At 41.6% G+C, this 27,265-nt stretch overlaps 1 protein-coding gene across 1 annotated transcript in view; it reads left to right on the forward strand.

The window, feature by feature from the left end:
• Nucleotides 1–27,265, forward strand: part of LOC124270262 (GTPase-activating Rap/Ran-GAP domain-like protein 3) — a 118,925-nt gene that overhangs the window by 64,327 nt on the left and 27,333 nt on the right. The window contains 11 exon segments of the mRNA XM_046705296.1: nucleotides 5,035–5,104; nucleotides 12,605–12,700; nucleotides 14,831–14,915; nucleotides 15,777–15,895; nucleotides 16,394–16,458; nucleotides 16,695–16,714; nucleotides 16,717–16,784; nucleotides 19,631–19,706; nucleotides 25,011–25,109; nucleotides 25,716–25,819; nucleotides 26,621–26,732. Coding sequence (XP_046561252.1) covers nucleotides 5,035–5,104; nucleotides 12,605–12,700; nucleotides 14,831–14,915; nucleotides 15,777–15,895; nucleotides 16,394–16,458; nucleotides 16,695–16,714; nucleotides 16,717–16,784; nucleotides 19,631–19,706; nucleotides 25,011–25,109; nucleotides 25,716–25,819; nucleotides 26,621–26,732 — 914 coding nt within the window.

Consider the following 27,265-nt stretch of genomic DNA (forward strand, 5'->3'; position numbering starts at 1 on the left):
CTTGTCGTAAGAGGCGACTAACGGGATCGGGTGGTCAGGCTCGCTGACTTGGTTGACACATGTCATCGGTTCCCAATTGCGCAGATCGATGCTCATGCTGTTGATCACTGGATTGTCTGGTCCAGACTCGATTATTTACAGACCGCCGCCATATAGCTTGAATATTGGAGTGCGGCGTAAAACGTAACTCACTCACTCATACGAAAGTTAGTATCTTCAAGATCACAAGAAAAAAATACGAAAATAAAACGGATTTGGGTTCAGTTTGTGTGTCGTAACATGTGCCTATTTTAGCCAAATGTTCTGATTCAGCATTCTGGAAATAACATCATTCAATTCGAATAGACGAAATGGATTTTCTCATGTTTTGAATGAAATTGATCCCAATCCCATCAACGCAGCAAAAATTCGTTCCCTGATCCAAGTACTTTCTCAGACAGTATAGCTTTTGACGTCATTCATGATCTTTGGCATTGATACGAGTTCAGTTTTCAGACTGACACGCGTTGTGTTTTGTTGTTTTGTGCTAATGTAGTGTTATGAAACATGTTCCAAAACCTACACGTCAAATAATCATACCATATTGAGTTCAAATAACATGCTATAATCGGATGTAAGTAATATGAGTAGAGTATTATGAACGCTCATAGTGTACCTATATCAGCAGATTGTCTCAAGGGATGACCATTGTAATGTCTAGTGCCGTCTGTGGTGGGTGGGAAATCGATATAAGTGTGGCCAGAAATGTCTACCAACTACATGATACTGCATTAATGATAGGAAGAACAGTTAAACCTTCCTCTCTGTTTGTATTAATAACAGATGGAAATACACCCTCACCTTTGACGGGGATATGTGGGACTCGGATAATGCCATTAACGAGGAAGACAGTTATTGTTATTCGCCAAGATGCTGCTCTCTTGTTCAATGGGCGCTGCTGACGCCGAGTGGGTCACGCCGAAGACACTGATTCGACCGTTTACGTTTCTAGAATTGGTAAACCATTATGAAACCAGTCTTTGTAATATATTGGAATATTGCCACTGGGAGGGAAAGCTGTATTTATTCGTGCTGTAATAAGATTTGAGACATTGCCATTTTAATGAGGGTCGTTTTACATTACGTCACGGTGTGTCGTGAGGAAACGCCAACGTTATTGAACCAGCTGACGTTCACACGGGGTGGAGGGTGGTGGTGGGGTGGGTGGAGGAGGGTGTTGGTGGGGTGGAGGGTAATGTTATGTTAGTTTGTTGTTTAACGCCGCACTCAGCAATATTCTTATGTATGGCGGCGGTCTGTAAATAATCGAATCAGGACCAGACAATCCAGTTGGTTTTTATGTAACAGTATGCTGATAGATAATGAACCAGAGGTTGTCTTATTTTTCACTGCCCTCCTCATATCCTTGTGCATGTATACTTGATTCACAACATTCCCCGAAAAGATAAACTGCATAAGCACTTTGTTTTAAATTGGAAAATGTATATTTTTCATGACCTCACAAGTACCAAATGTCCTCATTAGCCTATCGGAATGATTAAGTGAGTGAGTATGGTTTTACGCCGCTTTTAGCAATATTACACTAATATCACGACGGGGGACACCAAATATTGGCTTCACGCATTATACCATTGGGCAATCGAGCCCGGGCCTTCGGCGTGACGAGTGAACGGTTTAACCCCTTGGCTACCCCACCGCCCCTTATGTCATGTATAGGTGCGACACAATGTTGTCCTGTAACGGAATATGAATACAATTAGCCCCACATGTACATATATGACGATCATATACGTTAAAACAATATGTTGCCTTTTATTCCCGATGGAATCTGTCGGATACTAGTAATCGAGACCAGTTATTCTCTAGCGCTGACGTTTTATTTATAAATTGTGACATACTGATCGCTAATTTATTTATCAATGTCGCGGTGTATGAATAAATGTTAGAATAATATAGCTTCTGTCCCCAGGGTATTAAACCAAGAACTGAAATAGAAGACGCGGAGTTTTTATCGATAACCCTCGTCCGGAAGATTAAGCTAAAGAAGTCAGCATCCATCTCCTTCCCTTGATCGGATGTGGAAATCCCAAACAAGCTGGACCATCGAACGCATGCCTCCATATCGGAAACGCCGTTCCGCGATCTCGCCTACTGTGAAGAAAAACGACTGGGAAACGAGACCCACCGATTGATGGGTTCGCCGTACTTTGCCTCATGTAGCGAGGGTTGATTGTATGCATTATGTTATGCACATGAAAAAATCGTTCATATTTCAAAGAGATGTTTTAGAAGACGCAAGCGCTAGTGAGACGCACGAGCTCTTTGTAAAGAACTTTGCAAAGCATTCCAGTTAATCGAGTGTAGGTATAAAAAAACGATCGGGATAAATACGATATCAGAACACGCTTCACTGACAAACTTAATTGGACTTAGACATACATGAAATAAATTCGTTTTTATGGAGTCTTTCTTCAGAAACTTTTTACACCTTCTGTGTGTAACTGACATTGTATGACTTGCGACGGGAACAGCTCCCCATATTTCCAATGCTGGTCGTGGAACTGGTTTGCTGTCAGTCTGACTATCGATTACGGGCCATCGTAACTCGACTTCATGTTATCGGTCATTGGTTTCCTTGGTCCGGATGTGTACGTCGATTTAAACGTGTTGAAACACATAGTTATTTGTTTAGCAACTTCGTTCCACTTGCTCCGTAGACAATCATACGTCTGAAACCACTCCACTCCACAACGCTCCGCACCACTCCACTTCTCTCTGCTCCGCTCCGCACCGCTCCTCTCCATCCCGCTCCATCCCACCCCACTCCGCTCCACCCGCTCCGCTTCTCTCCTCTCCGCTCCGCTCCTCTCCACTCCACACCGCTCCTCTCCACCCCGCTCCACTACTCTCCGCTCCACTTCTCTCCCCTCCACACCGCTCAACTCCCTTCCATTCCGCTGCAGTTCTCTCTACTCCGCTCCACACTGCTCCGTTCCGCTCCACTCCACTTCTCTCTCCGCTCCACACCGCTCCGCTCCACTCACTTCCACTCCGCTCATCTTCTCTCTACTCCTCTCCGCAACTGCTCCGCTCCACTCCGCTTCTCTCTTTTCCGCTTCAAACCTCTCCGCTCCACTCCACTTCTCTCATCTCCGCTCCACATCGCTCCGCTCCGCTCCACTCACCTCACGGCGTGGACAAGGCTACATCTGAAACCTAACCAACACACAAAGCACATCCTGACCACTGATCGGTAATTGACAGTAACTGGTGAAAAAGCGTGTTGGCATGTTACTGATTCATTTCTATCACACTGACACGTTTTAACTGTGTACCTAAATATATGTAGCTTCAGCGTTCCACAGCCATTACTCCAACCTTTAAAACACACTGTGCAAACATTGGTTTGAATAACGAACAGCTGAACTGAAATATTTACTTATGAACGTTCTTTCACGGCCCATCTGTCCATATGCACAGTCCTTTCAAAGACAGACTCTCAACGTGGTTTGCATACAAGAGGCAATTCTATGACGGTCACACATGTGCACTTTTCTCACGGTGACACTGGAATTTAATTGTGGGACAAACATATATCACCTATGTATACACAGCGTGCACGGTACATACAGCGACACTCATGTTACATTTATGTAAGTGATGTAGGTCGTGGATACAGGGGATGTACAGCAGTGCGGAAGTACCACGATATCTATCTCCGCTTTGTGGTCAGTCTGAGTGAGTTGATGAAGTCAATTTATTTTTAATATTTGTTTGAGTCAGAAAATAGCATACAAAGCCCCAAGGTGAACTCAGTTGGTCGAGACAACGGTGTTCGACTGTTTTTCGTGACCCACCGTTTGTAGCACGTGGGGTAGTGCTAGACTATACTTACTACTTGGAATGTACAGTATTTGTCGTATCTAACTCTACAACATGTTAGGTGTTTGTTGTATATGCAGCCAAAACCCCTTTGTGTCGAGGTTGACAACACCTACGTAAATCTGAGCTATCTGAGCTTCGACACCAGCGGACTGATAAAAACAAGAAGTAGTGCGCAATGACATCGACACACCGAAGATCGAGACAAGGGTGTATTTCTTCTGGTCCAATGTTTCTGGCACGTAAGAGAGGGCCAGATTATATTTTCTCGTTGGTATGTCTGTAACACTGCGCTGTGATGACGGGCAACAACCACGAAGGTCATGTATTGTTTGCGCATTGTGCAACAAGTGATCCAGAGCTATGGCACGCTCATTGCGCGAACACCTGGTGTCATCACGGATTTTCAGTGATCCATTCATCTACTTTCCACCGCGATTTTGAAATATGTTTGGTACGATATTCGAAACTAGTTATTATCTGGGTCCCGATCTACGCCACGACATTCATAAGCCTACTATAAACTACAGAGTTACGACAGGTCGTAATGTTACGAACGTTTTGTGGATCGGGACCCTGGCTTTGTCGGTTAGTATGAATGAAACTTGTGCGTCAGATAGAACGGGTCTGTACAACTGGTGTGTTCATTGATTTTCAGAATCTATTCATATAATATTTATATATTCAGTTTATCACATAAAGCATCTGTTTCGGCAGTCTTTTTCCTCTCTGTCTTTGACGGTTTGAATTTGTATTGGTTTAGAAATGATTTGTGTTATCCACAAAATGTGCAGTGTTTTAAGCCAGTCTGTTAAATTATAATAACCCGTCTATATCTTCCCCAGTGAATGTCTAAAGCCTCGCTTATCTTGTGAACTAAGGTGATAAATTGTAGCTTTAGGAACCCCGTGTTTCACCATTATACTGACCCCTAGGGTGAGATATATGCTTAAATTGCGTTTGTCTCTCACATTGTTTCAATCTTCAGTAAACAACGCCATTATTCTTGAGGTCGTGAAAAAAAGAACATACATACAGAAAAAACAGAAAACAAATCTGTTGTTTTCAATAAGCCATTTTGCTTTTATTCATATTATGAGGATAGACACGTTCATATTTGCATATACTTATTTACATATTTATTACTTTCAGTTCCCCTGCCTCAGATCTTGCTGCCCGACGAGGTGTCTTCAGTCGGCGCCATTACGGTTCTGTGGAATTGGTAAGTCCTCTTGCAGGCTAAGAACAGCATCACCAAAGAATCAGTTTATAAGATTTCTATACTAATTGCAAAATTGCCTGTACGCCGTGGCAATTTCCGCCCGTCTTTCGCCCAGTAATTCGGAAGACTTAGGAGAACCCTGACACCCACTCGTAACACTGAGCCTAGTCTACAGCGGAGTCTGTTGCAGTAAGAAATAAACTTAAATCACCACCACTTTTTGCATAATACATATTTTACAAATTACATTTAACGATATAAGCGCTGTGTTAACGGTTAAACCAGGCGGTAATAGTGACTTTGTCTCACGAATGTTAGGGCGGAGGGTACTGAGTGGTTCAGGCGTTGGCTTGCTACGTCAAAAGCCCGGGTTCGATTCCCCACATGGGTGAAATGTAAGCAACCAGCTTCTAATGTTCCTACGTCATGATGTTGCTGAAATATAATTAATATGGCCTAATACCCACTTACTCAAATAAAGTATGTATATGCCTATATTTCTTCGATTATAATATATGCGTATTGTCAGTATATCTCTTAATTAAGTGTACACTTCATCAAACGTTCACTTCAGTTTATGAATTAATCGGATATATTAATGTTATAGATCACATCCGAAATTGTCATATTTTGTCCAAATCAAATAAAGGAATGGTGCTTTAAAGGAAGTTGATAAAAGGCAGAAAAATACATGAGCTGTGAGCAGCTAGTGTTTAATCGTCCTTTCGTTGTGCATATATTATCAAAGGGAAATCTCAAGGAAGAGAAATAGGAACTAACAGGACGGAAGTATAACATACTGTCATTCATGGCGGATATTTCCCAGTATGATAACGGGCTTGTACTTCCAGCATCGCACAATCTGCTTGTTCTCAAACAGTCATTGACACCAGGTGTTCAGAATACAAAGTACTATCGACAGTCATCCTACCATGGTCTAAGTATTGTAACTGACACCAGGTGTTGAGAATATGTTGAATTACCCGTAGAATAATGCTATGTAGGCGGTGATCACAAGAGTTTCCGACACCAGGTGTTTAGAATATAATATCTTTCCGACCGACATCATTTCAGCCGTAGTGTATGGTGACAAGTAATTTGATGATATCAGTTCATGAGAATATATATCATACTGTCATAGGAGCAGCTTTGTAGGAGAAAATTTATGGTAAATGTATACACATCTGAAGGTTGTCCTACTCTCATGCCAATAATGGTTGTCACCCCCTTCAATTTTTTTAATTGGAGAGGGGGTGGGGTGGGGGTGTGGGGGTTGGGGTGGGGAGGAGGTGACAACCATTATTGGCATGAGTATATTTGTCACAGCATTTACCAGTGTAATTCGTTACTTGACACTGAAACAACGACCATCTGATCCAATCAATCTACCCTTCGGTTTGCATAAGCATTTACTCTAATATTCACATTATTTCCTCTTTAGCACATATCAATACACGTGACATGAACAAACTGACGTATTTCCTTTGTAAATACAGCATTCTGTCCATTTTGTATCTTTAAACTCCAGAACGCATATTCTTAATTGCATTCCTGTGTCGTACTCCTCAACATGAACAATACAAGCTTCCATATTTGCATGGCCGCGGCTTCAAAATAAACGCTTTTGGTTAGATAAAGATATCAAAACATGGTCAACACTGGTCAAGCCTACTTACAAAAGGACATCAATCATGATGATAATGATCGAAATACGGTTCGATGATTACCCGTGAAGATCCGGGTTAGAACTGGTCTTCAGTAACCCATGCTTGTGGTAAGAGGCGACTAACGGGATGGGGTGGTCAGGCTCGCTGACTTGGTTGATGCATGCGATCGTACCCCAAATGCGTAGATGAATGTGCATGATGTCAATCAAAGGATTGTCTGGTTCAGATTTGATTATTTACAGACTGACGTCATATAGCTGGAAAAGTGCTGAGTAGAACGTTAAACAAGAAACAAACAAACAAACAGTTCGTTGGTGACTCATTAGTAACCCGTGGAAAAATAAACATCGTGAACACGTCAAAAATGCACTGCCATCAGCAGCTTAGAAAGTTACAAGCGAATAACGTCATGGGCAACTTCAGCCTAGATTTACTGTATATACACACATGCATGTTCCATTGACTATACCTTAAACGAATTCAATCAACGTGAAATATACGTTTATACCATCCCAACCATTCGACTGTTGTATCATGTTATAACAAATCAATATTACACACATGTAATCATGTAAACATGTTATCTTTAATGGGTTAGTTTCGGTAAGCTACATTAATAAGTTGATGGAGAAATCATCAGGAGGATTTAATATCCCTGTTAAAGGTTTTACAGCTTTAAATACTCTGAATTTAAAGAATAAACTCATGTTCTTTTAGCCATTTGCGAAACGTGTCTTTGTTGAAAATTAACAGGTAAAAGAATCGTGATGTTTTTGCTATGACTCTGAATGTATCCATGGCAACGTCGTTGATGCCGATGGGGAAACGTGGTGTTTTTACGAGTACATGTAATATCAAAAGTTTGAAAATCTAAATTACAATTTCTCATTTCAAAATGTGTAGCCGGTAGGCCCATTACCACTCATGCAGTTGCTGCTGCTGATAATGTTTCAGCTAAACTTGTTATCCGAGAACATTGTCATTACATCGTTGAAATATGACTCATACAAAGTTGTTACACAAGAATGCGCTTCTTTATTGCATGTAAATATGGTTGTTCAATATGAAAATAAAGAGTTGAATGTCAAAATTGTCAAAAGACCAAACTATTACAAATGATTACCTATTGCGAACATTGCTGACTGGTTTAACTCATCGCGAGACATAGTATGTATAGTTCTTGTTCCTTTGTACGCTCCAAGGCAACACCATGTTGCAAATTTCCAGCGGGCCTAAAACTCCGCATGAATTCTGCAGAGTTTCTGCGTAGTTACGCAGAATGTTTGCGGAACTCCCAATTGTCTCCACGGATACACCGCAGAGATATCACGGCTATTCAGCCGAAATGTTTGAAATTAACTTCCTCCTATATGGGAGCAGTTAGTGATGTGGGCTTCGTTCGCCTGTGCACCAACAATTATCAGTTACACAAGTCACTACAATCTGTGGCGGTGTTAACTTTAGTGGTATTGAAGTTTGAGATTTTATTTTATAGTACCATTATTCTGTAAATCACATTACTCAAACTAAAAAAGGGCTTCATATGTGGTTATCAGTAGATATGGCTTAACACTGACTGCCGGACTGTTGTGCACAGCTAAAGAACATCTACAAACACAAAAATATTTCCGTAGCGTATAGTAGGCAGTTCAGGGTGACAGAAATAGGAATATCACTTTAAGTCCGATATTGTGTAACGAAAGGCCAGCTTGTAACCCTTGTAAGTGTTAAAAAAAACCTTAGGAATGTAACCGTTACGGCTGTTGCTGTACAGTGTACATGAAACTTCCTTTGTCTTTTCTCCCAATTCCTTCTTTAACCCCCTTTCTCCATCCTCTATGGCTCTCTCCATCAATGCCTCTTCTCTTTCTCTCTCTCTTTCTCTCTCTCTCTCCCACTCTATCTCTCTCTCTCCCTCTCTCTCTCTGGGCCTCACACTCACTGTGCAAAGACATTTGATTTTAGCGCGAGCTACCCATATTTGTTAACAGTTAACGTTGGTTAAAATCTCAATATTGGCTTACATGTTTATGTCCTTTGTCACTTCCACTTTCTTCGAAAATTATGTTGACACGATTTTTATTTTATTAAATCTCACAAAAAACGAAAGTCTTAAACACCATCTAAAGGGGAAAAAAACTTGTGAAATATAATTGTGTGCAACTTAAATGTGTAAATGTTTTAAAATCAGATACATATGTGAAGAAATAGAAAACAGACAAAAATACATCCATCAGCCAAACAAAGGGAAGAAGGCCGATGACCTCATTGTACATGTCGAATCGTTCAGCTCATTAAAGACTGATTGTTGGCGTCAAACTATGCCGAGGTTCCTCTACGGCGAACTAGTGCGTTTATTGTGGCACCTGATAGTTGAGTTCATTTGGCGAATCGATTCAACACAACGCTTTCGCTATCAATGTTTAACGTTTTGGTCTAAACTCGGTGCAGACAAACACTGTACTTAGCTAATGCAATTCCTTAATGAAGTCATTGTTCTCAAATGACTTTTTAATGTGTCACTTAAGACTGAAGACCCGTGAAACGCACAGGCATTTGGGAAAAAAGTTTACCCCAGTGTAACGTTCTTTTTGAAAAGCCAAAGCCAATTTCACACCGTCGCGAAGAAATAAATAGCCCAATCAACAGATCGCTGGCCTGTCACGTATACTGTAAATGGGGCATTTGGAACCTACGTGGTTCTTTAACGTCAAGCGGGAAAATGCTTGGTGGAAATCCGCGAGGAAATTGGCCTAGCCCACGCACAGAATTACCATCTACTTGCATGAGGTTTTAGTATTCTGCGGTATTTTCAAAACATTCTAGTATTAGGATGCATCCTTATTCAACACTGTATAATACCACTATGAGCATTGAGGATAATAATTGATCAGTCAATTAAATGGTTCGTGGTATCGTCATCATTGATCGTTCTCGGTTGAAAATGGTCAAATTGGGCTGTCATGCGTCCGGATCGATATCGGTTACAAGACTTTGATCCATGTGTACAGGGGCACAAGGTGAAGGTCATTATGAAATACATTCATGTTATGATCTTCCGCTGACCTTGGAATAATTGAATGTCTAGAGGATTATGATGCAGAGAGTTGGGGTTGGGGGATGGGTTGAAGAGGTCTTTCAGATCGGGTCATTTTCAAAGGGTCATGTCTTTGCACGTTCAAGCATACCACTGTTGTCATTAATGGTTCTGGTAAAAAAACACATTGCAATTATCCACCTTAGGCATACGGCCCCATAAGCATTCTTTACTGCATTGAAACTTAGTACTCTGTTTACCAGACAAATATATTGATTCTATTGGAGTGAAGTCAGTCTCTGAAAAAAGCTGTGTCTTAGTTATGAGGGTGTTCGCAAAGTGTCATGTTTAATCTGCGAGATCAATTCCTGGTGTTCCCCACCCTTTTAATATTACTGCGATATTGGTAACACCAGCATAAAGTAATATTTACTCACTCACACGATATCTCTGGGGAAACAGTACTGTCAACATTACAGGTTTGGTTGTTGTTTTACGCCGCACTCAGCAATCTTCCAGCTATATGGCAGCGGACTGTAAATAATCGAGTCTTTACAATCCAGTGATTCACAGCATGAGCATCGATCTACGCAACTGGAATACGATGACATGTGTCAACCAAGTCAGCCAGCATGACCACCCGATACTGTTAGTCGCCTGTTACGACAGGCATGGGTTGCTGAAGACCAATTGTAACCCGGATGTTCACGGGTCCTATCAACATTATACCAAAATCTCTAAGTCCAACTCAAGATGGCCACGTATCAACAAATCGATCATATCGATATGGGCTCATTCCGACAAATATTTCTATTATCCCAAGAACTTTGTGTCATCGTTCATTGATTGTATTGCGAGGTAACTAAAACTGAATATCGCTTCAAGGGATGAGTCTTCAGCGACGGTTAGCGTTTTTCCGGGATGATGTATGGCCCCACCAAAACCGCACCTAATAACGTAATACGATGGAAATTGCACCGGGAACCATTACGCTGTCGTAGAATTGATGACTATTGATTGCATAACTAACCATGATATGTTCCAAAAGCTTTGGAGACCGGCATGATTAAAGGAACAAAATGCCGTGTTCAATGGAACACAATTACAATGTACCTTTGCCATTCACTTTATAACACGGGGATATGGGGTGGCTCGGTGATAAAGTGTTTAATGTGCATCCTGACTCCCAGCTTAACCCATTTGATGTAAGTGATGTAAGTGGTAGCACGTGGCCCTGTGCATAGAGCTCAGGTCACAAATCAGGTGAAGTTAAGCAACGTTGGGTGCGGAGAGTCCTTGGATGGGTGACCGTGTTTGGCAGTTTGACTTCTTAGAGTTTCTAGGTCTCGGTCCTACCCCACAACGAAGCACATGTGATACATGTGGTCTCACCCTAGGCAATTGAGTTTGTTCAAAATTACCTCTGTTCACCCAGCAGAAGATGGGTACCCGGTTGGATAAAGTCATGTAACTATAACCTTCCAGCGCCTAACAGGCAGCTTGGGTTATCCGGGGTAATTATAATCAGATTGTTTGGGAGCTTCGAGCATGCTTTGTGCATGGAACAATGCGCATGATAAAAAGATTATCATTGCTATTATTATCTCAATCCTGTACATTAAGATATTAAACTGCAAAAATCAAAACATAACCCTTCTATCTAAGTGTTTGTCTGCATTAACGGGTGGTGTCTCACCAAACAAATTTAGCCTATTTTACCCTGCTGTTACTCACTCTTATATTCCCGGAATATTGTTAAATATTGTTAAAATAATAATCCAACTTAGAAGAAAGGGCTAGGCGTGTCTAGTGGCACAGAGGGATCATACAGAGTAGCTTTCGTCTTGTGGCTTGAGATGAGTGAGTGAGTATGGCTTTACGCCGCTTATAGCAATATTCTAGCAATATCACGACGGGGGACACCAGAAATGGGCTTCACACATTGTACCTATGTGGGGAATCGAACCCGGGTCTTCGGCGTGACGAGCGAACGCTTTAACCACTGGACTACCACACCGCCCCGGCTTGAGATGAAATGTGAGATGTCAGATAATAGTTAGTTCCCCGTATATATCTCTCTCAGTAAGATGATTCTGGAACAAGGTCATTGTAGCCATTTCCTGTATCAGTCTATGATATTCTGAGAGTCAGAACACGGCGGAAGCCTCTAGAACTACAGATACCATGTACAGCAGGTGAAACACTGTTGCGTAAGGTCTAACACTGTTGCATAAGGTCTAACACTGTTGCATAAGGTCTAACACTGTTGCATAAGGTCTAACACTGCCTCAAAATAATTGTTGGAAATAGAACGGGCGAAGACTATTCCTGGCATTTACAAATAAAGTACTTAATCACTATTGCCGTTCGAATTGACTTGTTGCGCAGTTCCACAGAATGTCTGATATTCGTGTAGATTATTCCGTCAATTCTCAATTTGCATGCGTTTGGGACTCAATATTTAGCAGCCTGTAAAGGTTTGTCCCGACACAGAAGTGACGTCTGGGAGAAAAATGGTTTGGTGCTGCAGTTTGATAACGGGATTCAATTAGGAAATGGGTTGCATAGAAGTGTAACGATTTAAGAAACTATGTACTCCTTTGACAGGTTGTACATCCTATCAGTTATTAGTGTAGATTATTGCCAGGCGGTTCGGTACAAAGGTCGGGTATCAATCCTTGTAGGTTGGTAAAGATCCCGCTCTCGTCATGTTTGCGTTCATTTGAAGAAATAAATATTTGGAAGATGATCGCGATTCCTTGTCAATTCGTTATATGTCTTTTTCTGAATTTTCAGCTCACATCTGTTGATTCTGATGGCTCTACACAAAATGCCGGTCGGTTTCGTGTGGAATCCGGGGAACGAGATGTCGAGGACACGCACCATCTAGGGGTAAGGCACCTCCTGAGTTGTGTACACCAACTTGTACATAACCTTCAAAGTCAGTGGGTGATGTGTGGCGGGTGGCATTTGACGAGGTAGTGAATATCTCAATTTTCAGCCCCATATGAGCACTAGTGCTGGTATTCGCATACAACCTGCGATACTATACATCACGATACTAAAATCCTAGTCACGACGATATATTGCCAACGTATTGTGCACTGAAGCTGCGATACGATACGAATCGCGATATAAGGGTGGCGATACGATACGTATCACGATACTAAAACCTTTAATTCTGACACCAACTGTAAAACACCTTAAGATTAAAACAAAAACAATGTTTAAATGAAAGAAACTTTAATTTGAAAAAGTCACATTGGGCACTTTTTTTAAAAACAAGTACAAAATAAATAAAACATTACTGACTGACTGACTGACTGACTGAGTTTGGTTTTACGCCGCTTTTAGCAATATTCCAGCAACATCACGGCGGGATAAAACATTAAACTGTTATAAACAGAAAATATATATAAAAACATATTTAATATCTGCATGTTGCTGGATGCTGTCACTGCTGTCACATAATAGAATAGAATAGAATAAAATTTGTGCTGATTTTGAAAACGCTACGTTCAATATCGATATATCGTATCGTATAGGGATATACGATATACGGCAATGTAACACTTTGTATCTGTCACTATCAATGAACCGTCACACTACTAATGAGCACCTCATGAAATGGTTCTTGATGTTGTTTAGTCCCCAGGCTAAAATTATGTCGCTTCAAAAAATCAACAACCTTCTTCAGAAAAATCCCAGGTTATGCAGATGTAGAACTTCTATCTTGAAATAAGAACTGTCGTGATTCATCATACTTTGAAAGACAACTTTGATAATATCAATACAACTTATAGGACGTTTGAGGTGTCGATTCGGTACTAAATCGACATACTACTTGTCTTGCACGACTCTATCAGTATAAGACTTTCAGTCTCAGTCACACGATTGTGTCCGCATAAAACAATAAGGAGTAATCTCATCAAGTGACCTGACAAAGATTATATTTTCATGTTTGTATGTTTTCGCCTTAACGCATTAATACGTTCGTAAGATCACGGATTGGGCATGACATATGCCCGGTTCACACTAACACGAATCAAGCACTGTACTGTCCTTGTTGCCCAAATGTTTCTATTGGCAATGGATGATTCCAATACTTAACCTTCTGAGACAACCTTGTATATAATTTGTCTTGGGAACAAATATACGATGCAGTGGAAATTGCTCTTATCCGAAACAAAATATCGAAAAGGGTTTAATTTGATCTGGAAGCACGTCAGTAAACAAATGTCTGGAAGTGAATCAATGGCGTGCATCACATCTCAGAATGATAGGAAGGTTATCGGCAGCATCAAGCTATCATTGATTGAAAGCACTTGTTGCCCTTTGTTTATAGCAGACTATGTGATCTTTAGGGTCAGATGTATTGATACTCTGTCCGTTGAATACCCTTTTCCAAATTAGTTTGTTCAAATTTATCGCTTTTAAAGACAACCACACTCATTTGTTTCTCACAAACATGTAACGAAGCCCTGGGAGGATTGATCATATATCGACTTAACCGTATTTCGACTTGTTGACGGGAGACGTCAGTGCTTGTTTGCAATGTGCTGCTTCTGATGATGGTGATGATGATTCCGATTTGGAGATTTAACGTGCGTTTTCCGACATAATGCTTCTTTCGCACACGGTTTCAGTGAGCATCAAGTTGTGTCTTTTGTAATGATATGTCAGCATCAAGGAATTCGAGCTACGGAGGTTTCGATTTGATTAGGACGTAATCGTCACTCACTACCCGTGAAGATCCGGGTTAGAATTGATCTTCAGTAACCCATGCTTGTCGTAAGAGGCCACTAACGGGATCGGGTGGTCAGGCTCGCTGACTTGGTTGACACATGTCATCGTATCCCAATTGCGTAGAACGATGTTCATGATGTTGATCACTACATTGTCTGGTCCAGGCTCGATTATTTACAGACCGCCGCCATATAGCTGGAATATTGTTGAGTGCGGCGTAAAACTTAACTCACTTACTCACTACCTCACTCACTCATCCATGTATGTGTGTTTCAGCTATCGAGCCCTCTCAACAGCCCAATTCATCTAGAAAACCCCGAATACCAGACAAGATGGTACTTCAAGTACTTCTTAGGGAAATGTAAGTAATATCTGATATTGTTGTGAAGTGAAGCAAAGGGTGTATATACTCACGTATACCATAGATATGCAATCACTTCACGAATATTGTGTACTTTTATTGCTTGGTATGTGTAAGGAACACAATAGACAGTAAAACAATGTTAGACTTGAAACTGATCTGGCGCCTCAAACTCTTGCAAAATCAAAATCAATGTAATTTCATTCTCGCGATCAACAGTACTCTTTTATATCATATTAGACCTCCTGTCGCAAGTTTGTGAAAGAAGTCCCAATACGATCAAGGATCAATCCTCTTTTATGCTGTAGTCTAAATTCTTCGGCAAAGACAGGGTTCCAGTATTGACGTTCCCTTATTTCATTCCGTCAGGATGTGTGCTATAAAATACGGTTTATACCTTAATAGGTCAACATCGTTTTCTAGATTGAAAACATGCATGTTTTTAATTCTGTGATGTAAATTCTCCCCAACAGGCTTCTGAAGCCGTAACACCAATTCCTAAAGGCGTTAGAGATAACCGATTCTGTGAGATCAATGTAGTTTATCTGTCATGCCAGATAAATTCTATTAATAGAAAGAATCAGGTGCTTTTTAAGTACATGTGCACTATATACACGATCTTTATACGAACGTCCCTACAACGAACTGCCTTTTCCCTCCGGGCAGTAGCGGCATATTTTAGTCGAAATACCATTATAGTCGGAATGAGTATCACGAACTACGGTTGTACCGAAATAAAATCGGTGGTCCCTTTGAATTCGTTATAACCGTAGTTTTCTCTATTTGCTATTCAAGAACAGTTTATCACCGAAGAGAACATATTTTACAGATTTAAACTATACGTGGTATTTCTATACACAGTACATCAGAACTACGTCGGCGTGGATTTGGAGAAGGAGCTGTTCCTGTTGTCCGTCATCGTCACCGACGCCAACAACCACAACGTCCCGCAGTACAGAGCCATATTGTGGAGGAAAACTGTACGTGTACAACCGATACTGTGACGTGATTGTGTGTAGCATGACATTTTACCTTTCTCCATAAACAGTGGACGTCAACGCCTGTATCTGTAAACTCCTTAATGTTGCTGAAATGTCACTATGTAATTGAAAACCATTTCGTCACATTACGTATTATTTCGTAACATGTTTGACCTTTAATGTTGTCACTCCCTCATTCTTCTATTTACAATCGTGCTGGGTCTTGGTTGGGTTGTTGTTTTACGCCGCACCAAGCAACATTCTAGCTGTATGGTCGCGGTCTGTAGACACTCCAGTCTGGACCAGACAATCCAGTGATCAACAGCATGAGCATTGATCTACGCAACTGGGATACGATGACATGTGTCAACCAAGTTAGTGAGCCTGACCACCCCCTTGCAAGCATTGGTTGCTGAAGACCAATTCTCACCCGGGTCATACTTCATATCACGGGTCTTACTGGATATCATATGATTCACCTACGTTTCTACTTTTCAGGGTGCTAAGAAACTCGCATTGCCTTATAACCCAGGGAAGCCACAAACAGTCAAAGGAATTTTGAGGTAGATGTCTATATCCCTAAAACATTGATTTTGTGGTAAGGTTTATGATGTAACATAAGATGACATTGCAAATACCTACAGGGTCCAGAACAGAATACGTGGATTTTGATATTCATTAACTGAAACACACCAACACATATGCGGATAATTAATATTGATTAATAAGTCCTTTTGATATATTAATCTTTTAATTGAATTATTCCTTTTTACATATTTACATTGATTTGATTTTTCAGTCACTTCGACTTACACAAATTTGAAAAGGACCAAAGGAAATATTTGATCCAAACATTCAGAAGGAGCTTTTAGTACTCGAAGAACAAGAGGTAAGATAAATGTGACGCTTTCATTTTTACATTCTTTGATGCCAGACGACAATGGAGCCAATTTCATAACAATAATTGATTGCTGACCCCCTACCAATACGTTCTCCTAAACGATAAATGTCTTTTTGATAATATCTTCAGTTGGCAATATTACCATCGGTTTCTACTGGTTAGCCAAAGCTAATGCCCAGTTCTTAACATGGGCGAAATTGTGAACATCGCTGTGCTGTTGGTCTGCATTAATATAGGGGGAAATCAATCTATGTCTGGACTCTCAGGAACACGGCGTTTCAGAGTAAATTCTTATACCTTCACCACCTGACGAAGGAGTGGGTATAAATTCCGGAACGTCACGTTGATCACCTGATGAAGGAGTAAGGATATACTCCGAAACGTCATGTTTATCACGTGATGAATGGGAAAGGATATATACACCAAACATCATGTTCATCACGTGATGAATGAGTAATTACATATACACCAAACATCATGTTCATCACGTGATGAATGAGTAAATATATACACAAATATCATGGATATATACACGTGATGAATGAGTAAGGATATATACACCAAACATCATGTTCAAACATATACACATGTTCATCACGTGATGAATGAGTAAGGATATATACACCAAACATCATGTTCATCACGTGATGAATGAGTAAGGATATATACACCAAACATCATGTTCATCACGTGATGAATGAGTAAGGATATATACACCAAACATCATGTTCATCACGTGATGAATGAGTAAGGATATATACACCAAACATCATGTTCATCACGTGATGAATGAGTAAGGATATATACACCAAACATCATGTTCATCACGTGATGAATGAGTAAGGATATATACACCAAACATCATGTTCATCACGTGATGAATGAGTAAGGATATATACACCAAACATCATGTTCATCACGTGATGAATGAGTAAGGATATATACACCAAACATCATGTTCATCACGTGATGAATGAGTAAGGATATATACACCAAACATCATGTTCATCACGTGATGAATGAGTAAGGATATATACACCAAACATCATGGTCATCACGTGATGAATGAGTAAGGATATATACACCAAACATCATGTTCATCACGTGATGAATGAGTAAGGATATATACACCAAACATCATGTTCATCACGTGATGAATGAGTAAGGATATATACACCAAACATCATGTTCATCACGTGATGAATGAGTAAGGATATATACACCAAACATCATGTTCATCACGTGATGAATGAGTAAGGATATACACACAAAACATCATGTTCATCACGTGATGACTGAGTAAAGATATATACACCAACATCATGTTCATCACGTGATGAATGAGTAAAGATATATACACCAAACATCATGTTCATCACGTGATGAATGAGTAAGGATATATACACCAAACATCATGTTCATCACGTGATGAATGAGTAAGGATATATACACCAAACATCATGTTCATCACGTGATGAATGAGTAAGGATATATACACCAAACATCATGTTCATCACGTGATGAATGAGTAAGGATATATACACCAAACATCATGTTCATCACGTGATGAATGAGTAAGGATATATACACCAAACATCATGTTCATCACGTGATGAATGAGTAAGGATATATACACCAAACATCATGTTCATCACGTGATGAATGATGAATGAGTAAGGATATATACACCAAACATCATGTTCATCATGAATGTGATGAATGAGTGATGAAGGATATATACACCAAACATCATGTTCATCACGTGATGAATGAGTAAGGATATATACACCAAACATCATGTTCATCACGTGATGAATGAGTAAGGATATATACACCAAACATCATGTTCATCACGTGATGAATGAGTAAGGATATATACACCAAACATCATGTTCATCACGTGATGAATGAGTAAGGATATATACACCAAACATCATGTTCATCACGTGATGAATGAGTAAGGATATATACACCAAACATCATGTTCATCACGTGATGAATGAGTAAGGATATATACACCAAACATCATGTTCATCAATGGAGTAAGGATATACACACAAACATCATGTTCATCATCGTGATGAATGAGTAAGGATATATACACCAAACATCATGTTCATCACGTGATGAATGAGTAAGGATATATACACCAAACATCATGTTCATCACGTGATGAATGAAAAGGATATATACACCAACATCATGTTCATCACGTGATGAATGAGTAAGGATATATACACCAAACATCATGTTCATCACGTGATGAATGAGTAAGGATATATACACCAAACATCATGTTCATCACGTGATGAATGAGTAAGGATATATACACCAAACATCATGTTCATCACGTGATGAATGAGAAAGGATATATACACCAAACACCATGTCCATCACGTGATGAATGAGTAAGGATATATACACCAAACATCATGTTCATCACGTGATGAATGAATAAAGGATATATACACCAAACATCATGTTCATCACGTGATGAATGAGTAAGGATATATACACCAAACATCATGTTCATCACGTGATGAATGAGTAAGGATATATACACCAAACATCATGTTCATCACGTGATGAATGAGTAAGGATATATACACCAAACATCATGTTCATCACGTGATGAATGAGTAAGGATAAACACCAAACATCATGTTCATCACGTGATGAATGAGTAAGGATTAACTCCGAAACGTCGTGTTCTTCATAATATTGAAATCTTCCCCTTTATGTGCTAATGATAGTGTATTATATTAATGTCCTGTCACCTACACGTTTGTGAGGATGAGAATAACGGTACTTACTCCACTCTGTTTATCCAACAGGGATCCGTTAACTTCAAGATCGGAGTGTTGTATGTGCGTGAGGGGCAGACTACTGACGATGAATTCTACAGTAATGGTGAGTTCCTCTGAACATGTACTTGATTTTCAGAATAAAATAACCATTGAATAGTCCGGAAACCCCTTCACTGACGCGCATGTTGAGAACCTCTATTGATCTCTAAAGGAATCTTATTCGAAGACATGGGTTGAACGGCATAATGGTGTACAGTACCACTCTTATTAACATTATTTTCACATTTGGTGCACCAGTGACAAAATAATACCCGATTCAATTCCCAATTTTGACTTGTACGCTACATTCTCGTATTTTCACAGATGAACAGTTGACTTGATTTGTATGTGTTTATTACGGGGACCACCGATGAGGCAGGATACGTTCATCTTATAGCGAACACCTTGTATCATCACTATTTGATAATGATTCATATGCACATGCTCAAATAAAGTCGGATTCGGCTGTCGGCTTGGCTGTTGGCAGAGATGCCTTAGATGTGAAAAAGGATTACTGCACCAAGACACAAAACAGTTACTGACAGCACTGTAAATTGAATATTCCTCAAATATAATATTCTTTTCTGTGATATAATGTGCCATAATATATACAAAAGTGTAATTCACTGAAACACCCCACACCCACACAGACAGCTGGGACTTCTAAGATCCAGGTTCGTATCCCAGAGACGACACCGATTGTGTAAAATAATTTCAACAGGCGCTATACTGTCAAATTAACTAAATTTCCTCTCCTGTAACTTGTAAAGCAATAGTCACGACACTTCCTCCTAAGAGATGCACTGTGAATAGATGTGCATTAACGTTCGAGAGTCCCTGACGAAGTTAATCGAAGCCTTGGGAGATGTTGTTAGATTTGAACCGCTACGTGAACACAACAGGTAAACAGAAATAATCAATGGGGACAGCAGACCTTTAGCCTCGTTGGCATGGCAACTCTTCCATCACAACCAGTCAGGGGATGCATATATAATGTAGGGTTTATAAGGCTAATAAAAAGGAAGTTTATAGGATGCATGGCATCCGATTGGTCCAGAGTTCTTCTCGTATGGATGAAGCAGTATTGGAATTTGTCAGGAGAGTCCTGGATTCAAATAAAGTCTGTATAAATTAATCTAGAACGTCTGTGCAACAGAATACCCAGGTTGACTCTGCTCAGAAACAAATTCCGTTTGGTGTAAAGGGAAGATAACTGAAAATTACTGAAAATCTGATGCCCCAGTGTGGAAAGGGTAAGCTTGTCCTGCCCTACCGGTAGCACCGCCATTTACAAAATTTGCCTAAAAATGAAAAGCTTTAATCCCTCATTCCGTCAAACGTAGTTTTAGTGATAACTTACAACAATTATTTGATTTCGTTTTGTTCACGACATAGTTTTGTCACACCCAGGCTTCCATTGATGATACATTTGTACGGAAGCCTGGTAACGCTATTGGCGTCTTGATGTCTTCGCAACGACAAATCCTCCTACGTTTCTCCGGCTGCTATTCGCCATTGATGCCAATCATTGTCGTGAGTTCATTGTCGTGTTAGCTGACAACATTCCATAAGCTGCCAGAATGTATTTGTTGCTGCACGTAGCCGCCTTGTGGCAGACAGATGATACTTTCTCACCGTTGTTTAGAATCACGCACATGCTTGTGTGTGCATAAATGTAAATCAAATCAGTGCAGGAAAGGGAATACTCTGTAAATACCAGCATGCGGGAGAACACTGGAAATCGATAATCGTTGTATCGGATTTCATCATGGCATCATCGTCACTATGGGATCGTATTAGGTTGCTTTGTTTTATCATGGAGTAGGACATTTGTAGACCAATACAGCGTCTGCTGTGTGTACAGGATCTGGTTTGAAGTCTTATGTTGGTTTGGGTAGCGCCACTGTGTACCCAACGAATCGAAAATAAATCCCTGGTACAGCTGATAGGTGTACTCCTGGGGACCGATATATTGAACTACTGTTGAGGGTCCGTGGAGGGACGTGAAAGCAACACGTTAAGGAGCTGGTGATCATAAGTGAGATAGGCGTCAAGAAGCGCGTAGCATCAAGACAGACGGGCGTGAAAGTCACGCCTTAAAGAGCGCGTGATAGTTTGAAAGACAAACGTGGAAGCGACGCGTGAAGGAGCGCGTGATAGTATGAGAGACGGACGTGACAACCACATGTTAAAGGGCGCGTGGTAGTATGAGAAACGGACGTGGAAGCCGGGCGTCAAGGAGCGCGTGATAGTATGAGAAACGGACGTGAAAGCGACGCGTGAAGGAGCGCGTGGTAGTATGAGAAACGGACGTGAAAGCGACGTGTTAAAGGGCGCGTGTCAGGAAGAGAAACGGACGTGAAAGCGACGTGTTAAAGAGCGCGTGTTAGGAAGAGAAACGGACGTGAAAGCGACGCGTTAAAGAGCGCATGATAGGAAGAGAAACGGACGTGAAAGCGACGCGTCAAGGAGCGCGTGATAGGAAGAGAAACGGACGTGAAAGCGACGCGTCAAGGAGCGCGTGATAGGAAGAGAAACGTACGTGAAAGCGACGCGTCAAGGAGCGCGTGATAGGAAGAGAAACGGACGTGAAAGCGACGTGTTAAAGAGCGCGTGGTAGTATGAGAAACGGACGTGGAAGCCACGCGTCAAGGAGCGCGTGATAGTATGAGAGACGGACGTGAAAGCGACGCGTCAAGGAGCGCGTGGTAGTATGAGAAACGGACGTGAAAGCGACGTGTTAAAGAGCGCGTGTTAGGAAGAGAAACGGACGTGAAAGCGACGCGTCAAGGAAGCGCGTGATAGGAAGAGAAACGGACGTGAAAGCGACGTGTTAAAGGGCGCGTGTTGGAAGAAAACGGTCGTGAAAGCGACGCGTCAAAGGCGTGTGGTAGTATGAGAAACGGTCGTGAAAGCGACGCGTTAAAGAGCGCTTGTTAGGAAGAGAAACGGACGTGAAAGTGACGCGTCAAGGAGCGCGTGATAGTATGAGAAACGGACGTGAAAGCGACGTGTTAAAGGGCGCGTGTTAGGAAGAGAAACGGACGTGAAAGCGACGTGTTAAAGAGCGCGTGATAGGCAGAGAAACGGACGTGAAAGCGACGCGTCAAGGAGCGCGTGATAGGAAGAGAAACGGACGTGAAAGCGACGTGTTAAAGAGCGCGTGTTAGGAAGAGAACGGACGTGAAAGCGACGCGTCAAGGAAGCGTGATAGGAAGAGAAACGGAAGTGAAAGCGACGCGTGAAGGACCGCCTGTTAGGAAGAGAGACGGACGTGAAAGCGACGCGTTAAAGAGTGTGATAGGAAGAGAAACGGATGTGAAAGCGACGCGTTAAAGAGCGCGTGTTAGGAAGAGAAACGGACGTGAAAGCGACGCGTCAAGGAGCGCGTGATAGTATGAGAAACGGACGTGAAAGCGACGTGTTAAAGGGCGCGTAAGGAAGAAAACGGACGTGAAAGCGACGTGTTAAAGAGCGCGTGATAGGAAGAGAAACGGACGTGAAAGCGACGCGTCAAGGATCGCGTGATAGGAAGAAACGGATGTGAAAGCGACGTGTTAAAGCGCGCGTGTTAGGAAGAGAAACGGACGTGAAAGCGACGCGTGAAGAGCAATGATAGGAAGAGAAACGGACGTGAAAACGACGCGTGAAGGACCGCCTGTTAGGAAGAGACGGACGTGAAAGCGACGTGTTAAAGAGCGCGTGATAGGAAGAGAAACGGACGGTGAAAGCGACGCGTCAAGGCGCGCGTGATAGTATGAGACGGACGTGAAAGCGACGCGTTAAGGGAGCGCGGTAGTAGTATGAAACGGACTTGAAGGCGACGCGTTAAAGAGCGCGTGATAGTATGAGAAACGGACGTGAAAGCGACGTGTTAAAGGGCGCGTGTTAGGAAGAGAAACGGACGTGAAAGCGACGTGTTAAAGAGCGCGTGATAGGCAGAGAAACGGACGTGAAAGCGACGCGTCAAGGAGCGCGTGATAGGAAGAGAAACGGACGTGAAAGCGACGTGTTAAAGAGCGCGTGTTAGGAAGAGAAACGGACGTGAAAGCGACGCGTCAAGGAGAGCGTGATAGGAAGAGAAACGGAAGTGAAAGCGACGCGTGAAGGACCGCCTGTTAGGAAGAGAGACGGACGTGAAAGCGACGTGTTAAAGAGCGCGTGATAGGAAGAGAAACGGATGTGAAAGCGACGCGTTAAAGAGCGCGTGTTAGGAAGAGAAACGGACGTGAAAGCGACGCGTCAAGGAGCGCGTGATAGTATGAGAAACGGACGTGAAAGCGACGTGTTAAAGAGCGCGTGTTAGGAAGAGAAACGGACGTGAAAGCGACGTGTTAAAGAGCGCGTGATAGGAAGAGAAACGGACGTGAAAGCGACGCGTCAAGGATCGCGTGATAGGAAGAGAAACGGATGTGAAAGCGACGTGTTAAAGAGCGCGTGTTAGGAAGAGAAACGGACGTGAAAGCGACGCGTAAGGAGCGCGTGATAGGAAGAGAAACGGACGTGAAAACGACGCGTGAAGGACCGCCTGTTAGGAAGAGAGACGGACGTGAAAGCGACGTGTTAAAGAGCGCGTGATAGGAAGAGAAACGGACGTGAAAGCGACGCGTCAAGGAGCGCGTGATAGTATGAGAAACGGACGTGAAAGCGACGCGTTAAGGAGCGCGTGGTAGTATGAGAAACGGACTTGAAGGCGACGCGTTAAAGAGCGCGTGATAGTATGAGAAACAGATGTGAAAGCCACGCGTGAAGGAGGGCATGATAGTATGAGAAACGGACGTGAAAGCGTCACGTTAATGAGCGCGTGGTAGTGTGAGAGACGGACGTGAATGCGACGCGTTAAGGCGCAAGTGACAGTAAGAATGAGTGACAGAATTTACTTTACGGAAATGGAGCGCGTGATAGTATGAGAGACTTACGTGAAAGCATCACGTTAAGGAGCGCGTGTGAGGAAGAGAGACGGACCTGAACGCGACGCGTCAAGGAGAGCTTAAAAAGAATAGAGATGAATATGAAACTGAGGCGTCAAGCAACACATGGTAAGTCAGACGGACGCGACAGCGACGCGTTAAGGAGTGCGTGACGATGACGGACAAGAAAGCGATGTTTTCTGGCAAGCGTGACAGGAACCTGTATGACGTGACGAGAGAAGGATCGTGTGGTGGAGGAAATGAATGAACGACTTGACGTAAGACGCGACGCACAAAGAGACACTTGACGTAACGAACATATTGCATCATGCCCGTGTGATGAAAACATAGCATTATGGGTAGCGAGATGACAAAATAGCTGCCAAAGTAGAACAACCACAAACCCGAGTCTCTGTTATTCACATGAACAAACATAGCATTCTGATTCCTATTTTCAGAGGAAGGGAGTGACTCCTTTGAAAATTTTATAAGTCTTCTTGGTGACAGAATATCCTTGAAAGGATGGGAGAAATTCAAGGCGGGTTTAGACGTGAAATGTAAGTACACGATATATTCATGTATGCTTCTGTTTCATTGCCACACATTTCATCTTTTGAGTGAGTGAGTGAGTATGGTTTTACGCCGCTTTTAGCAATATTCCAGCAATATCACGGCGGGGGACACCAGAAATGGGCTTCACACATTGCACCCATGTGGGGAATCGAACCCGGGTCTTCAGCATGTCGAGCGGACGCTTTAACCATTAGGCTACCCCACCGCCCCATTTCATCTTTTGGTGAATATAAGCTATCCTATAGCAGCACCGACAATATGCATCCAGTTTACCAGTAGCAGCCTACGGATGATCAAGGAATAATATAATATGCCTGAATGAGTATGGTTTTACCCCGCTGTACCAACAGCTCAGCAATGTTGTGGCAAACAGTTGACTATATGTACATTTGGTTGTGACAGGTAGGTTTCACATGCTTCGGTGCATTCATAGCGCTCTCGAAAATGACATGGTTTTTTTAACTAATGAATCATCGCTTATTAATATTTTCTCATGTTAATTCAACGAGCTAAACAAATTCTGATAGGAACTTTATAGAGTACATGTGCTCGTCAATTTCTGCTTACTGACGGTGATGATTTAATTTCAGCCGATACAACCGGTGAAGAAAGTGTTTATACAATATATGAAGGGCATGAAATCATGTTTCATATATCTACAATGCTGCCTTATTCCAAAGACAACAAACAACAGGTATGTTTACTGAGTGAGTGAGGGAGTGAGTTGAGTGAGAGAGAGCGATAAACAGCATCTTCAGTATTTTTGACTACCCCATGAGAGAGGTACAAGCAATGGACTGTATGTATTTAGTGGGTTTATCTTAATCTGTTGAGTACGGGTATGTTGATGATGGATCCAACGGGGTTGACTCTGAAATAAGAACCGAGAACGATCCTCGTTCGACAAACTGATGCAATTCTTTCAGTTGACTTTTGGAACCTCCTTTGTTATTCTTAAGACTTATTCTCAAGTGCAAATATGAATGATTTCCTGAAAGAATGTTTTAAACTTAAAAAGATGTAAGACACCTAACGCAAGCGTTTATGTTTATAATTCAGGGCCTATTTGAACAAAAAATATATACCATCTTAGATATTCTACTCTTGTAAGTCTATTTTACAGTAGGTGTTTAGAAAACTTATTTTAGGCAAGTTGATCGTCGAAACAGTGGTCACCACAACGTATTGTTTAATACCGTTGACTGCTTGTTTCCATGCTAGTTCGATTAGTCAGGTTTGTATCCCGAAGCCCTTCAGCACTGCTTATAATAGTAATCACTGGTTTGTCTTACCAAAATTGTGTAATTTAAAGGGCGCCTGATATGAAATATTGCGCGACTTTGGTTTACAAAAAGACCACCCGAAACACACGCCACCACTGATGGCTATTGTGTTTTTCATCCTTGACAAACATTAGGATTTCTTCCTATTCCAATGCTTACAGGCTTACACGTTTGTAATTTTGAATGCTTACCTGTATTCCTTTCCATTTCAGGTGGAACGGAAACGCCATGTAGGAAATGATATTGTAAATATCGTGTTTATAGACGGAGATGTGGATAAAGTTCCCAGTTTTAAGCCTTCCATGATGAAAACAAGATTCACACGTATCCTTTGCTTCGTCCCGTCATTGACATCGACACAGATGTCGAACATGTGACCATAATTTTGCACGGTAGTAGAAAATGTTGGGTCTGTGTGAACACTTGTAGCTAGAAAGCGCTTGAGGCGTAATTTCTCACTGTGCAATGTGGGCACAGGATCCGGATAATCATAAATAGACTGTGTTATTAACTGGTGAGAATTGTCTTCCTTATATTTTCGTTGACTGAGGAATACACGTAAATACCGGTTTGTACGCTGAGTATTTACACGCTGAAGTCGTACGCCGAGGGTGCAACCCGTTATTACGTTTATAATTCCATAACACAACAATACATTTAAGTATTTTTTGTAAAATAATTACAATAATATCAACACAGACTGCCTATCTAACAAGAATGCACAAATACTGTGGAAACCACAACTGAATCTTTGACTTCGTTCAGAGCAACATTGCAATATAAGCCGCGCCTATTATATTATCAAGAAACAGCAGCATGGTACTGGGCACTCGGATATTCCAGCTATAAGGCGGAGG

The sequence above is a fragment of the Haliotis rubra genome, unplaced genomic scaffold (genome assembly GCF_003918875.1).
Source record: "Haliotis rubra isolate DU_JTF1 unplaced genomic scaffold, ASM391887v1 Scf150, whole genome shotgun sequence".
Classification (NCBI taxonomy): domain Eukaryota; kingdom Metazoa; phylum Mollusca; class Gastropoda; order Lepetellida; family Haliotidae; genus Haliotis; species Haliotis rubra.